This window comes from Chaetodon auriga, chromosome 22, assembly GCF_051107435.1.
Source record: "Chaetodon auriga isolate fChaAug3 chromosome 22, fChaAug3.hap1, whole genome shotgun sequence".
NCBI classification, from domain to species: domain Eukaryota; kingdom Metazoa; phylum Chordata; class Actinopteri; order Chaetodontiformes; family Chaetodontidae; genus Chaetodon; species Chaetodon auriga.
The window spans coordinates 13,290,653-13,307,406 of record NC_135095.1 but is presented as its reverse complement, the minus strand read 5'-3'; the positions used below and the strand labels follow the sequence as shown (position 1 = coordinate 13,307,406).

Here is a 16,754-nt window from a genome sequence, read left to right as displayed (position 1 = left end):
CTCTTTTTCTGTCCAAATGTGTGTGTTTTCTGTTGCCATGATCCAATTTGTTTAGTGAGGATCTCAACCGGAGGACTGATACCCCATCTGATTTCCTACACCGGGATTTTCAACCACTAACTTTCTCTTTTTTTTTTTTTCTTTTTTGGAAAAGTGACAGCTCTTATGTGTGAATGCTTAACTGCGTTGTTATCAACTTGAATGTGTCCATTTGAGAGAGAGTGTGTGTGTGTGTGCGTTTGTGTTCATATTAGCCCATAACAGCAGGTCAGTGCAGCCAGCCAAGCAGCCCCCGCACTGGGCTCAGGACTCATTATATGGCTCGGTCCTGCCTGCTAACTCCCACCTACCTGTGAAAAACTTGCTGACACCAACGATGACTGGCAAGGGAGAAAATGTGTGAGAAAGTGCGTGCGTCACAGTGCGTATGGATGGAGGAGGTTATGTGCATGATGGCGAATGCTTAATTTAATATGTGCTTGCACAGGAAAGACTAGCGAAGCATGTGCATAGGTCTTAAAAATCTGATAAATTATGCATGTGTGCGTATATATGTATCTGTAAAAATAATAAAATATCATATCAACATGTACCTGCTAGAGAGCCTCTGCACTGACTCATGGGAGGAGGTTTGCACCCCTGTCAATCAAAATCCCTGCTGCTCGCATCAATTATTACACAGTCATGGCTTTCTCGATCCAACCTATACTCCTGGCTCACCACACACGCAGTGCACACTCAACGCTAGTCCACCTCCAACGCTGGCCAAAGCTACATTTCCATGACAATTAAAACCTGGAGGACAGTGGAGTCAGCCACCCTACGCAAAAAAAGCCCTTTAAAACGTAGATAGGAATGGAGAGGGGGAGCAAAATAGAGCAAAAGAGAGAGAGTGTGTGGCCTGGATAAGTGGTGGCAGGATTATAGCTAGTTCCATCATGGCTTTGGTCCATTCACTGCTTCCTATAAAAACCTATTAGCATGTGAATGAACAGGCACACAGTGGACGGGAGTTTCTAAAGCCCAGGAGCACTGATCCACTATCAGGTGAGCTTTCCATAAACTGGGAGTAAGCGGGGGAGGATGAATGGCGCGTGTGTGCGCGTGTGTGTGTGTGTTTTCGGGTTAGCCTATGCGATTATGGCCACTTTTGTCTGGATTTTTGTAGAGTTTTCACAGCACTCAAGGTGCGACCGCAGTGCTTTAAACGCTGTAATAGAGCTCATTTGGGAGGAAACAATTTAATCATCTTATCAAAGTCAGCAGCCCAATCTCTGCGTCGCGACATTTTAACAGACAGACATTCGGTTTGATGCGTCGCAGCAGAAACAGACTAACTGTCAAAGGAAAGACGGGAATTTTGTGTAGATTTCTCTGGTTGAAAAACGTGTCTGTCTGGACCATTTGTCCAAAAAACATCAAGGACAAACAAGATCCATCCTGTCTTCACTACAGGAGTTACAATACTGTCCACTAACTCTTACTCATATTAATGACAAAGTGCTTGGAAGTGCATAAAATATAAAGATCAAATATGGGTATAAGTCATGAAACATTTTATGAAATAAACAAATGATTGAAGTTTTAGTAAACGTTGGATTTTCACAATCACACAACAACAAAGCCAGACTTGCTTCTGTGGTTATCAGTAACTGTTATTGAAAGTATAATGAACAGTATTCTCTCACATCTCTGAACTGAAATGATCTTGTGCTCAAAGCAGACTAAACTTGGACTGCGAGTGTGAAAATGAAACGCAGCAGTGTGGGAGCCAGAATAGCAGAACACCAAGAGTTACCAGCACAGGAAGGGGTGCTGAAACACTGGGAAATGATGAAAATGGGGCCAGAATGTCCTGCTGGACTGCTTACCTCCCTTTGCAGCACCAGCTCTTTGGTGAACAGCATGGCCTCGTCACTGAAGGGTTCAGCCACCTGCATCCCTCCAGGCAAATTCCTGGAACTGCGTGGACATTCAATACCTGGCCAAACACAACACAATTACAGGAATTAAAAGTCAGCACAGCAGCTAATCAAAAGAACAACAAGATGCCCTAGTTTTAAAATGATTTGGTCCAAAAAGACCACGAGATATAACCGGATATGTCAAAAGAAATGCAGAAATACTGTGAGACTTCATATTTATAACCACAAGTTTAGCAACAACAATTTCCAGGTGCCGCAAACAACTGATGCCACATCAAGCATCCTTCTCATCCCATTAATAGGTCAAGGTCAAAATCACTTAGCCACCATTTCATAACGATATGCCAGACACAGATTAATAAACAACACTACCATCATCACTCAATGGATAATTGGTCATCAGGCGGTGAATCCTGAGTGCTTAGAGTGCTTCCTTATAACCCGCTTCCACTAAAAAACAGTCTTGTTGGAATTTGCGCCTTTGAGACCCTTCAACATCAACTTTGGTTGATTTTCAGAGGCTTTCTTGTAGAGTTCAGGTAGGAATGGATAAGCTTCAGGGCAGAACAGGAGGGAAAGAGGAATGAGTGGGTATAAAGGCTCTGCGAGACTGTATAATTTCTACATGTTCACCCTGTTAGAAAAAAATATACTGTGATAAAAGGAAGTGTATGCAAGAGAGATGTATGCATCACAGGGAATTTCTGCATTTGAAGGTGCGACTGGGCTGCAAGGTAGTGTGAGCGCGTGTGTTGATCTTAAAGAAAGTTTTGTGCAAAGTCTTCATGCGCACCATGAATTTTGCATGTGCAGCCTCTATTGGAGGAGCACACCTAGCTTCAACGGTGGTTCACGTCTTTGGTCTTTTATAGCCCTAAGGAATTGACATGTGGTATGTTCATGCAATGTGTGCTTAGCTGTACACTAAAGGTGTGCCTGTAAAAAATGTCCCACAGGAAAAACACCTTCACGGCAGTGTTTACCCGTCGAGTAATTAGCACACTATCTAGCAGGGTGGTGCTGTATTGATTTATGTAAGGTAACTTCAAGACAGTTGGGCGTTAAAACCCTCCAGCATTGTACTAATAAAGCAAAAGCTCTCTCTCCTCCCAGAGTCTCCCTTTCCTCTCCGACTCCAGGTTGAATTTATTGAGCTTCACCGGTGTGACAGATACGTGCATATACTGCCTCAGGATGGACTCGTGACACGGGAATAAAATCAGATGTGTTAGGACATCCGGTTGACTCGGCGGTTAGGAATGGTCACCTCACAGTATGACATGTACTCATCTCCATGCACGTTTGGCATGCTCCCCTGGGTTTCCTCCGGTGATGTATTCGTATAAAGAGTGTTTCCCTGACTTATCGCTCAAGGAAATGCTCCTGAGCTCTTGCTCCGATGTGACAGTGATAGAAAAAGATAAAGTGCTTGGAAAAGACGTGTCTAGCTGAGGAAGTATTCGTTGATGTCTTAGATTAGGGGGTGATATTAGATGTTGTACCCTTAATGTTTTAAGATGTTTTTTTTTTCCCCCTAAATAAGAACAAACATTACTTACATCTTAAGACTTGTGAGTACAGGAGTGCTTTACGGTGACATTAATCTGGGACACTGTGTACCAGGTGTGTCTAAACCCTGGCTGCTGCTCTCTCTGCAGTTCTAGCAGAGGAAATCTCAAGCGACATTTGCATTATTATTCTTTTACCGAGTTCCACATGTAAAACCCTTGCAGAGGTTTTGTCTCAGGCCCCCTGAAACTGCCTGTGTAACTGACTGGGATAAACAGCAAAAAAGCTGAATTAAAATTTTCCTTGACACTTTTCACAGAAAGACTAGCTGTTCTTTTTGCGCTCTACACGTTCTGTGCTTTCTTAGTTTGTTGGCAGGAAGTAAAGCAATCCAGATCAAGTAACCATCAGTCCCACATAACCGTCACTACTTTCAGAGATGACCACAAAGACACCACAGCCAAATAACCTTGTTTTAATATGTCAGCTAACTGGACTGACAAACATTAGTTTCCTTTTCAGGCTGTTTTTGTTTAGTACTTTCTGTTCCCTACAGAAACCTCTGCCCATGTCTGTCCCAGTTATGAGAACGAGAACTGGAGACATCAGCGTATTCACACTGGCAGAGAAGGAGAAAATGACCCAGGAAAAGCGAAATGAGTTCACAGGACAGTCAGCATCAAAGAGTTATGAGGAACTGTTGAGTCAACCGTCTGTAAGACATAAAGGTCGTCAGTATACAGCAGGGAGCATTAAAACCAATTAGACATGCAAATTCCCATTTCCTGCTAAACTGTTTGCACCTTTTCACTCTGGCAGTAATATTTTGCAAAATGGTGGATGTAAAACGCCAAGGAGCTATAAAAAAGATTTGTAACAGAGTAAATAAGAAAGAATTCGAGTGAACACCGAGCATTTGATAAAGAACTACTTTAGAAATGTACTTAATCAACATGTGCAGAAAATGTAATAATAACTGTCTGTACTCTGCATTAGACCGTGGCTGACTCTCCTCTTACTGTGGGCATTCTGTTTTGTTTCCGACTATATTCAAACATTCAATAAAATACAATAAAAGGTTTCCTTAAGAGCAGTATGTAGGAGGAGGAGGAGGAGGAGGAGACGCTGATGGCCAAGATCATCTGAAAGTATTTTTAGAAGTGGACCAGGACAGGGCTTCCACGTGGGACACTGGCTACAACAGCGGCAGAATAAAGAGAAGAGGAGGATGCAGATAAAGGAAGGGGACAAAGAAAGGAGAGAGGTAAATACCACACACGGCTAAAATGGGCGTATGAAGCAGGTGCAGAGAGGAAGATGGGCTGGCTGGAGGGATGACAAGGATTGGAAGTCTTTCTCACATAATCCACAGAAAAGACGACACAGGAAAGTAACACACAGGTGAGTCACGTTTATTGTGCAGCACATAGAGAACAGCGGCTCAAAGGACTTTTCAAGCTCACGACAGCAACGATTCATAACCCGGCTCAAGCTCGCTGAAAAGACGATAGCATCCTGAAAATGCAGAGATGGGTTCATAACAGGTTCAAATGCAAAGAGCCGTGCTCTCCTCAAATGACCTACGGCTTTCTTAACTACACTGAAAAACCTGAATCTCTCTACACACACACACACACACACACACACACACACTCACACACTCACACACTCACACACTGCACTGTGGCCTCCTCCCTGCAGCATTTGAACCGAGCCAAGGAGTCAATTAGCACGGCCAATTTTAACCTGCACCGTGACACATAACTCACGCCTGACACTGAGATAAACATCTGGGTCAAACTACAGGATATCCATCTTATCTGATCTCAGAGACAAACAAGACATACAGTGATCACGACTGACATCACACTACGCACAAAACACTGCTGTACAGCACTCTGCACGTGCCGGTCCTCACGCCGGCCTCAAGCCCACATGTCAAACCACCATACATCACGCCAATCGTCATGTTTGGTCTGTGAGACACGGACACGCGCACGTATTTTAAAACGTGTGAGGCTTTGGAGACTGAACTTGAAAACAGCATTAGCAAGGACCTTTTTTTTTTTTTTTTTTTGTCAAACAAAAGAATGCACGACTGAATGAGCAGATTAAAGAATCAATTTATGTCCAAATTCTGCAAACCCAACTCTGAACAGACGCCGAGCTATCAGCCGTTTCCTTTAATAACGCTGTGGGTTTGTATCACTCCTCCTCTTTGTCCCACCAGGCTCCTCTCCCCTTCCCCTGTGTGGAGCTCGGGCTCAGAGAGGGGTGGGGGAGGCCCGGTGGAGGAGATGTAACATTTAAATCTGTGATTCAGGGTGAGCCACGCGCCTTATGAAATGCTGCCTACCCTCTTAGCTCAAACACACAGAACTTTCTTGTTTGGTCTCTCTCTCTCTCTCTCTCTCTCTCTCTCTCTCACACTCACACACTCACACACACACTCACACACTCACACACTCACACACTCACACACTCACACACTCACACACACACACACACACACACACACACACACACACACACACACACACACACACACACACACACACACACACACACTGCAGTTCCTCCTCCTCAACCCAAAAAAACTGTCTCTTCATCCAAAGAACTGTCCTCTTCATCTCATCACCTTGTGAGACAAACCAAATCATTTCCTGGTCCTACAACCTCTTCTATCACCCACCATTCCCAAGCAGCCTCTTCCTGTTTCTCACTCTGTGTTTGATATAAAGTAGATACTGTATTGAGGGGGGGGAAGTGCAGTGAAAGGCAAAAAATTACTATTAAATTCTAGCTGTAGCACTAAGTCAGAAGCATTAAACCTGTCACTGTGAGGCTGAGGTTCTTGTATGGATTCAACAAATGAGATTCAACGTGAGCTTTGCAGGTACTGGTGGGTGAACTTGCCAGAGACAGTGACGGGCTAGCCACCTCCCCCTGCTTCCAGTGATTGTGCTGAGCTAAGCTAACCTTCAGGCTCCAGCCTCTTATTCAACTTGTAAGTATGAGAGTGGTATCGATCTTCTCATCTGACTTGCGGGCAAGAAAGCAAATAAATGCATTTCCAAAACTGTCAAACTATTCCTTTGACTGCTGTTTCACAGTCTAACTGTCATACCATTCAACTGGAGTGAGAGTAATCTAATCCTCCCAATCATTAAGATACACTTACAGAAACAATGCCAGTAAGTGCGATGCTAATTTACAAGCGACACATACAGAATGGATCTTTTCAGCGAACAACGATCTTCATTCTCGCTGTAATTCTCTTCAGAAACCAGAACTAATTGGATGAATCTATATGCATACATTTCCTGGCGAGGCGGCCTCTTTTCAAATATATATATATATTTTTTTTTTGTACAATGCAACAGATTGTGTTTTCAGTCAGTCCAACATACAGCAGGAACAGGATTGAGTCGACCTCTCTTCCCCTACCAGCCATGCCGAGATAATGAGCTTCATCGTGTAGAAATGGGTCTGGAGGGAGAAATGTGGCGATATGCGGCTGCTGTGTATTAATGTCTTCGCTGCAGTTTATACAAACATACATCATGTTGCAAATTCCTATACCAATAACGTCCACCTTGATTAGCCTGACTTTCTGCTCATAACCCTCCAGACGCTTTGTGCTTTCACTTTGGCATGTGTGCAGGTACAAATGGATACTTGCGAGATGCAGTGAGCTCAGTATGAATGCCATTAGTGTCTATCTTTTCAATGTTATTAAGTTACTAATTCTTGATTTTTGACAAGCTGCTGACAGGGCATAATTAGCGCTGCGACAGGCAAACAAACAAAGACCTAACAGCTGGGGGAGGGGGCGTAAGTGCACATATTTGTGTTTTATTTCAGCTCTAATCCTCCATCCTCCATCACCTCATATCATTCCAAATCTATTAAATTGGTTTCCTATTAATTATTAATCCTCCTTGTATGTAACTGTCAGGTGTCTATCCACTCTGATTACCCCTCCCTCCCTGGGTACAAGTCAGTTGAGAGCGGGAGGTTCAGCGGTGGGTGAGAGGCGCAGGTGGACGTGGAGGTTAGAGAGCAGCGATGGACGCAGAGCAGCAAATTGGAGGAGCACGAAAGGAGGAGGCTGTTGGGGAAAATCCTCGGATTGTTTTTATCCTTCTCTTATCCTCTCGATCCCGCCGTCTCACTGTCATCTCAACTCTCTAACACGGGGCCTCATTACTCTGACGAGGCTTCAGCAACATTACGTCCATTCCTCAAAAGCGCATGATAGAGCAGAGGAAATCTTTTAAAAGAGTGGATTTGTAGCATTTGATTTGTGAAAATAAAGACAAGTTACTAACAGAAGAACTACAGGCTTTCTTGCAGGCCCCAATTCATTAAAGCACATATCTCATGTCACCTTCACTAGAGAGCAGCATAAGAATCTATAATGAAATTCACATTTAATTATTTCTGATGGACAGAAAACTCAATTTGTTATTTATTAAAGTTTAGTATTACTTCCAGGTTAGATGTGAGCATTTTTCCAGCGAGAACTCTTTTTTACCCTCCACGAGCAGCAGCTATGGTGGATGATTGCTTTGCTGTGGGCTGATGCAGCTCATAGCTCATGTTCAGTTTCAAGATTACGGTTTATAGAGTAATAAATGTAACGTCAATAAGGTGATATTGACGTAAGTTATTATTTCTTTCTTACGGGCAACTTTGTTATGAGGCATGCTTTAAAATGTATCTCGAGGCCTCAAAACATCCTGCCCCCAGGCTTCTAATAAATGTGTGAATCTCAATGAGATGCAGCGCCGCAGTCACACACAAGGACGCTAATGTGTAGAGGTCACAGCGCAGCACAGCAACATCTTATTTGCAGACTTCTCTTGACTGACTTGCTACTACACTAAACTTTCTTCTTTGCACGCAGACATATTTTTTTAGGGAACAAGTCTACAAATTTTCTGCTCCACTTCACCGTCTTTCCATCTCCTGCACTCACACACTGCAGGAAGTGTACCAGCATGCAGGTGTACGCACACACTCGCACAAACACGAGCATACACACACACACAGATATCAAAAATCAGACAAAATGGCACTAAGCCACACACTGTGATGGCTAATGCATCTTGCTGACACTGTAAATCTTTGTGTCCGAGTGATGGGTGTTTCATCTTTTTGACAGACTGCTGCTCAACATACCTTTCTGAGTAACTTTGAAAGTGCACTTCACCTGCTGTGGCCTCCGCCTGAAACTCTGAAAACTACTGAAGCTAGTAAACTTTTACAACCTTTTCACTGCTTCATCTCCCTTAGCTTCAACAGGCCTTTATACCCACATACTTCACATCAATTGTACATATTTCTTGTCTTCTCTTTACCACGTCTTTACCCTCCCCTGTCCTTTCTGCCTCCACAGCTCTTACTTCACCTCCCCCTCCTTTCATCATCCTTCTACCCCCAACCCCCCCCCAGCCACTACACTCTCAAATCCCTTTCCTGGCCCTCCTTTCCATCTTCAGAAACCGGATGACTCCTTTACCCTTTATCAAACTTGCATACGGAAGTGACACCACGCACGCCAGCGAGTGAGAGGAGAAGAAAGGAAAGGCGATGTGGGAGGAGAGCGAAGGGAACTTCCCTTCAACTCTTGAAGCACACCTCCGGCCCCTCTTTGAAGCATGGGCTTCTCTTGCTACCCTTTGTTTCCTCACCTCCAGTTTTACTTAAAGCACTGTCTTTATCCATCAAGGAAAACTCTGGGAAAGGAAGAAGACTATGTGTGGGGAAGATACCAAGGCTTTGAGGTGCCTCACTGGAGAAACAAGTCCTTGCAATGAGGGGGGTTCATTCTCAAACCAGGACAAATAATACGTCTAAAGCAGGAGGAACAACGCTGCTGGCTAAGCAAGCTGGTAGTTCAGATTCAAAGATGTCTGTACTGTGTTTTTAGTATTATAATTTTGACTTACTCTGTTACATCACTGACCGCCTTGGGATAATTTCATTCGCAGCTCTACTGTAAACAATTTGTTCTTCAATGGCCTCCCACGACATTGTTAAAGAAGAAAAAACTGGCCGTGATGAATACAGTACGAAGAGAAGCTAATGAAACAGATGACTAATTCAACACTTGATATAACGGCAGCATCCTTTCATCCTTATATTCTCCACTTTACTGCATGTTGTCAGTATTTACTCAGAGCAACTGACAAAACATTTCTTGACCTTTAACACACAATGAATGGGGCAATATAACAGGTGACCTTGTGAAAGTATTAAGACCATAACTTATTGATTATAGCTATAAGACGTTATGTATTACAGCAATTTACAGCAGTTTACAGCCACTCTTTACACTTTACATCACATTACACATATTCACAATAGTTGCTTATCAGCATGCACATAAGTAACAAACTGGCTCTTTATTAGCCATTATGAAGCACTTATGAATGCTTTATTCTGGGGGTTAGGATTAAGAGTAAGAGTTAGGTCATTAAGATTGTAGTTCAAGTACAACAACGTCCGTACTTACTGTCAGTGAGTAGTAATTACAGCCGTCATGCTAGTAATATGCATGCTAATAAGCAACAAGGCAACGGTGAATATGTGTACGTTAATATAAAGTGTTACCCTATATCCTAACATGGAGAAACCGTATAGGGTATAATACTTCCAACGTTGCAACTTCAATGACAATAGGCTTGTTTGACTTAAAAAACAAGAGCATATCTGAAACATGTAAGATCTGCTCTCAACACACCTCATTATCTGTCACCATTACTCGAGTTAAAAGAGGAAAAGGTCCGAGAGGTTTCTGCTGTTTCATACACAGATAAAGACAAGAGGCTCGGGGCAGCCAATTTATCATGTATGTGTCATTTCAAACATTGGCCCATGGTGCAGAAGGGTGAATAAAACATGGAAAGATAACTTTGACAGGAAAGAGAAAAGTGGAAGGAGATACGGAGCGCTTGGAGATTAGAGCTAGAGAGATAATAAGCAGCTGTTTGCGCCTAAGGGCTTCATTTCATGTGTGGTTAAAGGTTTAACATCAGTTGTCGCATAAAGAAATCCATGCATACAACAACATACACGCACAGGAAAGCTGGGGCCATGACCTGCCCAACATAATATTTATCTCATAAGCATCCTATCTCTGGAAGGAGGAAAAAAAGGAAAAATGAGATGACAAGAAAAGGCACTCACACACCTATAGAGACACACGGGAGCTCTTCAACTGATACAGAGGACTCTTATTGGAGTAGAAGCAAAAAAAAAAAAAAAACTAAAATTGGAAAGGGGATCGTTTGTATCAATCAGGGCTAACCCAGCCTAATGTGTATATTAAAGACAATACTTGTCGTCTCATTTCCAGCAGATGAATCTTTTCTTCTGGGAACGGCTTCAATCAGATACTCTCAGGGGCCATCAGCCTAGCTAATGTGTTTCCTACGATTTGCTAATAAACTTTGATTGAATAAAATCCAAAAGCAGACCGACTATGTAAACACCATCTAATACACACCTGATATCTCATTAATGGAGAATTGTCAAGAGCAACCCAGTGCTAAAAAAAAAAAAGTCTTATATGCAGATTGCCTATTGGCAGGGGTCATGTCAATACATCTTGTAGCAGGCAGTGGACGACAAAAAAAATGTAATTACAAAAACCATCAGTGGATAGCGAAGACAATCAGAAGCAAATTGCAAAATTAATTAATGCATCAACGATTTAACCACGCCTAATTAAACTGAATCGGAGTGTTTGTTAGAAATGTATGGTGTTTGTCCAACTGGAAATGGAGAGGAATGTATGGCTGGCAAATGACAGACTGAAATGGAGATGGATTGAAACGGATTTTTATTGTAACTATAACAAAGAGCATCATGCGCTGTGGAAGGGATAAGCGTTCTCACCATTCTCATGATCTGCGAGGATGTGCAAATCATCGTTGGCTGCCAAAGATACAGTCTCAGTGTTTTTATTACTGGCGCAAACTGTCAAGACGGTCGGTGAGCTGAAATAAATGACTAGACCTGCTATCAAACAGCCTGTATTTCACTTCATCTGCATCTCGCCCTAAACCACTGTGGTTTTCTCATACTGAGAATGGGAAAGCTGAAAGAACGGACCTATTATCGGATGGATTATTTCAATTATCTATTAATCTTCCAATTATTTCCTTGATTAATCAGTTTTGTCTATGAATGTCGGAAACTGCCTGATATAATATCACACAAGCCAGAGTGATGTTTTCAACTTGCTTGTTTTATTCAGCCATGAAGCAAAACCAGAGATATTCAAATTTATACTGAAATATTGAGGAAGAAAAACATCAATTCCTCACATTTCAGAAGCTGGAACCCTTGAATGTTTGACTTTTATTGTTCAGAAAATAGTTGCCAATTACTATCTGCTGAGCAGCTCGACTAATCAACCAATTGTTGCAGCTCCATTTCTTTGCAATTCATTATCTGACCTCTGTGCAGCTACGCTGCTCATCAGGCTGAAGACAAGCACAATCAAACTAGGGTAGATAAACTGACTGCTGTTGAATGCCAAAAGGTACAACTTTTACTTTCTGAGAGCATAAAGTTTTCACAATATGACCTTCTCAGATACGTTGAGTAAATGAGGGATTAAAAAAAACTACATTTGTTTTACTCAGCTCACACGGTGTTAAAAACCTGACAATACCTGCCCATCCACTCCAGTTTAAATCTCCCTTTACCTCGACACGGTGGCCGGTTTCTAATGAAGATGACCACTGCGGTTAAACAGAGAAGACGTAGAGAGCAGAGCATGAAACTATTTCATGCTTGGCAGAGAGCCAGAGAGGAGAAGGTGAGGTCAAAGGGGACACATGCTTCACGCCAAACCTGGTGTTCAGAAAGAGGGTGGGCTGTGGCCGGTGCAAGACACCCAGCCAGCCCCTTGCCCTGTCAGGGTGGCCTGCTCAGAGGTGCGCTGAGGGTTTAAACTCTGATCTCTGAGCTGGCAGGAGTTTCAATTTCACAAATAGGTTTTTTTTCCCCCAATACATGCACTCTTTGGATATGCTAACTTTTCACGTAGCAGCAACTGATGCCTGCGCAGACACAGAAGTGAGCTGGCTAGAGGACACTGAAGGAAGCAACCTTCGCACCAGGAAGAGAAAGAGGTCTACCCACCGGCAAGGAGGAACGTAATCAGGCAGGTTTCTTTGGGCATGTACAGCTTGAGGCGGGAGCCGCTGAAGACGTATTCTACCACAGCTTCTGACCGGCCAGCCCTCTGCAGGAAGGGCAAGAACTGCTTGGCTTTCTGTGTCTCCTGATGAACGTAAAGAAAGAGACAATGTGTTAGATAATGCTCTGAAGAATGCACAATTTGATGATAACTTTCTTATCAGAGAATTTATTGAGCCGCATCGAGTAAAACGACACTTCAGTATTTATAACCATCGGATTCATGAATTATGTAACGAAGAACAAAACTGTGAGACTTTTCATATGGAGTTATTTCAAATGACTGGCTTCAGTCAAAGTAAAACATTAAATATATCTGCTACAAAAAGTGTGACAAAATCAACCTGCACGCCGCCAAATGACAAGTAACCAAAATAGACAAGACAGACTAAATAGGTTGACTGGCGACAGAATCTGTGGGCCTTTTCCAGACATCCTTAAATCTTGGTCTGGCCAAATGAAGTCCACTCCGCTTCTCCGTGACACGTCTGGAAACTCGTGCAATCAAAAATAATTCTCTCCCCTCCTGCCTCCATCTCTGTCTGCAAGGGTGAGTCACTAGCTTATTATTGTGCCCGGGCCAAAATTACAAGCAGAGCTAAATCATGTGTATTCAAGCAGGGCTGGTGATGCAGTGGCAGAGGAAGATTCATAAACGATAAAAAAATTATTTAATATGCGCCCACTCTGGGCAGGAGCATGTAAGCACAACAGACCACTCAGTCATGGACCAGTGTGCAGTGTGCATGTGTGCATGTGTGCATGTGTGTATGTGTGTATGTGTGTGTGTGTCTGTGTATGTGTGGCAGTGTTGCCATGGGAGTAAGAGCTAAAGCTTGGAGGGAAGGACGGAGTTCAAACAAGGAAGCATTCTCCGTTTTCTGCTGCAAGTGGAGTGTGAGAGCTCACGCTGATAAAAACCAAAAATAACAAAACATTGATAGATGAGTTGACATCTTCTGCCCCGTCTTGGGAGATTGGCACATCATGCAACATACGTCACCAGTGGGACTCAAACACACTGCGTTGTGACTAAAGGGTATGTGCTTTAGCCATAAGATGCACCACCTGAACTCCGCCCGCTGCAGTCCAAAATAGCCCCTTGAGTGGGAGACAACAGAGCCAAACATTCTGTCGTTCACACAAACACATTTGCAGCACCTGCAGTGAGTGGGCTGTGCAGTCTAACTTGGTTCAGAAAAAAAAAAAAAAAAAGAAGAGACATCTGAGAGGACCTCATTATGCAACCTTTAGAGGTATGAGGTGAGTCAAGTGCTTTATCCACTCTCCTCCCACCACCTCTGTTCATCTCCTACACTATACGTTTATAAACCTATCTCTGCTCTATTTGTGACTGCGTCCCACTCAATGTACATAATCCCTTTCGGCAAACCTTTACCGCCAAGCTAAAGGATGCTGACGTATAGGAGCGTGTATTTGTGTGTGTGTGTGTGTGTGTGTGTGTGTGTGTGTATACGGGGGTTGGGGGGCAGCACTGGTGCACGTGTACAGCTGTGTGTGGGTGTGTATCACAGAGGAGAAAAGAAAAAGAAAAGAGGGGAAGGGGAGGGGAAGGATGTGGAGGGGGATGCTATGTTGCTATTTTGGTCCTTTAGAATGCTCATTACATTAGCCTAGCCAAACAACTGGTGCATGCGCCTACTGGCACTGGCTGGCAACGATCCTGGACTGTGCTGAAAACCCTGTGTGTCCTTATTGGGAACTGACAGAAATATTGAGAGTGGGAAGGAGATGCAGCTGCATGTAATGGCGCTGACTGAAAGCACCGACGTGGTGGCGCTAATAAGGGAGGGTTCAGAGGGGCTTCACAGCACTGATGTCACACCCAAATGCATGACACAGCACAATTATGTTAAAAATGCGAAGCCCACCGCAGCCTTTGCTGGGTCACTGGGACAGTTTTTAATGAGTGAGATGTGTGAAATCCCCTGTGTGAAGTCAGGTGTGGCATTTACTGCTTTCTCCCATTTGTTATTAAAGTAAATTAATTATTGAGCACCTCCCCCTGAAACTACACCGCAGTCACTGCTGCACATGGAGTGGTCAATTTAGCCAGTTAAGTTCGGTGGGTTTATAAGTATAAAATGCACTAACGCCCCTGATGAAATAGCACAGGGCTGCTCAGTCAGCACAACAACTCCCTGTCATAATTATTTTAACAGGGTCCAATAATTTATCTGTCCTGCTGACACAATAAGACATAGGGAGGTTACGATGATGACAATGTGGAACAGCATAACATCTGAGAGTAGTTATCCGGAGCAATGTCGGACTTATTAGCCAGACTAAAGTCCTGTTGGTGCTAAAGAGCTTTAATAACTTGGCTGGATGCCCCGGTTTAAATGCAAGGTCATGATACTTTTAAACAGCAACTTACGACCACCAACAACTCTGGCGGACCACTCTGAGCTTAAGGCTAATACAGAAAAAGAGGGCCTGATTAATTTATCCAAAATGTCTCTCCAGAGCCTACAAGTATGAGTACCAGAAGAGAGCTCAAGTGAGAGAGACAATGAGGTGCTAATGTTTTTCAAGATCAGAGTCGACCATGTAGTGGCTGATCAGAAAGTGTGCGGGATGACTGGCTGACAAGTATAGAGATATGGAAAGGCACTCGAACAATTCTGAATAAAAGAATCTAACTTTTTTTGGGTGGTGTGGCAGCATTTTGAGCAGTGAGGTTTTAAAAACTCTACCATAGTGTGATAACATGGTGGTCGATGGATCCATCAGAGGTCAGAGGTAAGACACAGTTAAATTAAAAAAAAAAAAGAAAGAAAAGAAAATCTGGAGAATGTTATGCAAGGCATTGTCACATTTTCCCCCGGGTACAAAAGGGTGACTTCAACACCACCTGACTGACTGACCTCAATTTGCCTCTCAGGTGGGGTGAGAATAATACAATGTTAAAAATAAGCCCACAGCCAGAACAGAACCTAGCAAGCAACAATGGCCATTACAGTGCCAGCATTTAATCTTTGTAACAGTGTCATCAGCACACATTTCAGTTGATCGCACTTTCCACTGCTCTGCTCTCCGTGTGAGCTCATCTAACCCAGCCAATCAGTTTGACAGCTTCGGACAGCTACAGCACTGCAGCGTACAGTGAGTTAATACAGCCTGCACTTGGGTGTAGAAGCGCACTATGACAGCCTGTGGGTACATGTAGGACTACATCCATCGTGGTATGTAGGGAAAGCTCCAGAGATTGATTTGCAGTGAGGAACAGAGAAAAACTAAAACAGGAAAAAGGAAACGTCCCTTTAGAAATAAACTCTCTGCAAGTAATAATGCAACGGAAACATGGCTGACAGCCACAGATTGAAGAAGAGTGTGAGCACGGGGTGAACAGACAACAGAGGGATCAAATTTAAAAAAAAACAGCTTCCGGGTTGTGCGAACAAAAATACGCTTGATAAGGAAGGTCTACCAATCGCTCATTACTCGTTACTGAGAGGCTTTATGGGTTCCCCACGCTAATGTTCATTTGGTGAGCACTCCCAATCAGGCTTCATTAGCCAAATGATGCCTCTATAAAGCCCCTGGGCACGCGTAAACAAGCTAGGACCAAGCACCACTGATGGTTTTATTAATGGTGCTGATTATTTTTAGAGGCCTCTTAACGTTTCTGTAAGATGAGGAAGCTGGCTGTGAGGATCAGGGATGGGGGGGGGTGAGCATTATAGATCATCCTTAGAGAATTACCGTGTGTGATAGAGTGAGTCAGTAGCTTTTGGGCATTGATGGCATCTGTGAGTGACATGGGAGCTGCATGTAAATGAGTCCACAATTAAATATATTCAATTACATCAATGCATCAATGGAACACTCGTCTTATTAGACATTAGCCTCGTGTGGGATAACCTGTGTGTACACACACAAAAAGATACCTACCCCAGAGATATCAGCCACTCTGTGGATGGGAACCTCCTTCTTGCTGTGCAGCCCTTTCCCGTTCTTGATGGCCCTGCAAGTCAGTCAAAACCACAAAAACACACGTCACCAGAGCACGAGCACTACCATAATACACAGAGAAAAGCATAAGGCCGGAGGCTTAAAGAGACCTGGAGAAATGGGAGCTCT

General features: G+C 43.4%; 1 protein-coding gene across 1 annotated transcript in view; it reads right to left on the bottom strand.

Moving 5' to 3' along the window:
* The window catches only part of snd1 (staphylococcal nuclease and tudor domain containing 1), a 165,660-nt gene that overhangs the window by 111,195 nt on the left and 37,711 nt on the right, over window positions 1-16,754 (bottom strand). The window contains exons 14-16 of the mRNA XM_076722355.1: window positions 16,566-16,638; window positions 12,594-12,735; window positions 1,872-1,981 (exon numbers count right to left, since the gene is read on the bottom strand). Of these exons, the coding sequence (XP_076578470.1) occupies window positions 1,872-1,981; window positions 12,594-12,735; window positions 16,566-16,638 (325 nt within the window). The remainder of the gene's footprint in view (window positions 1-1,871; window positions 1,982-12,593; window positions 12,736-16,565; window positions 16,639-16,754) is intronic.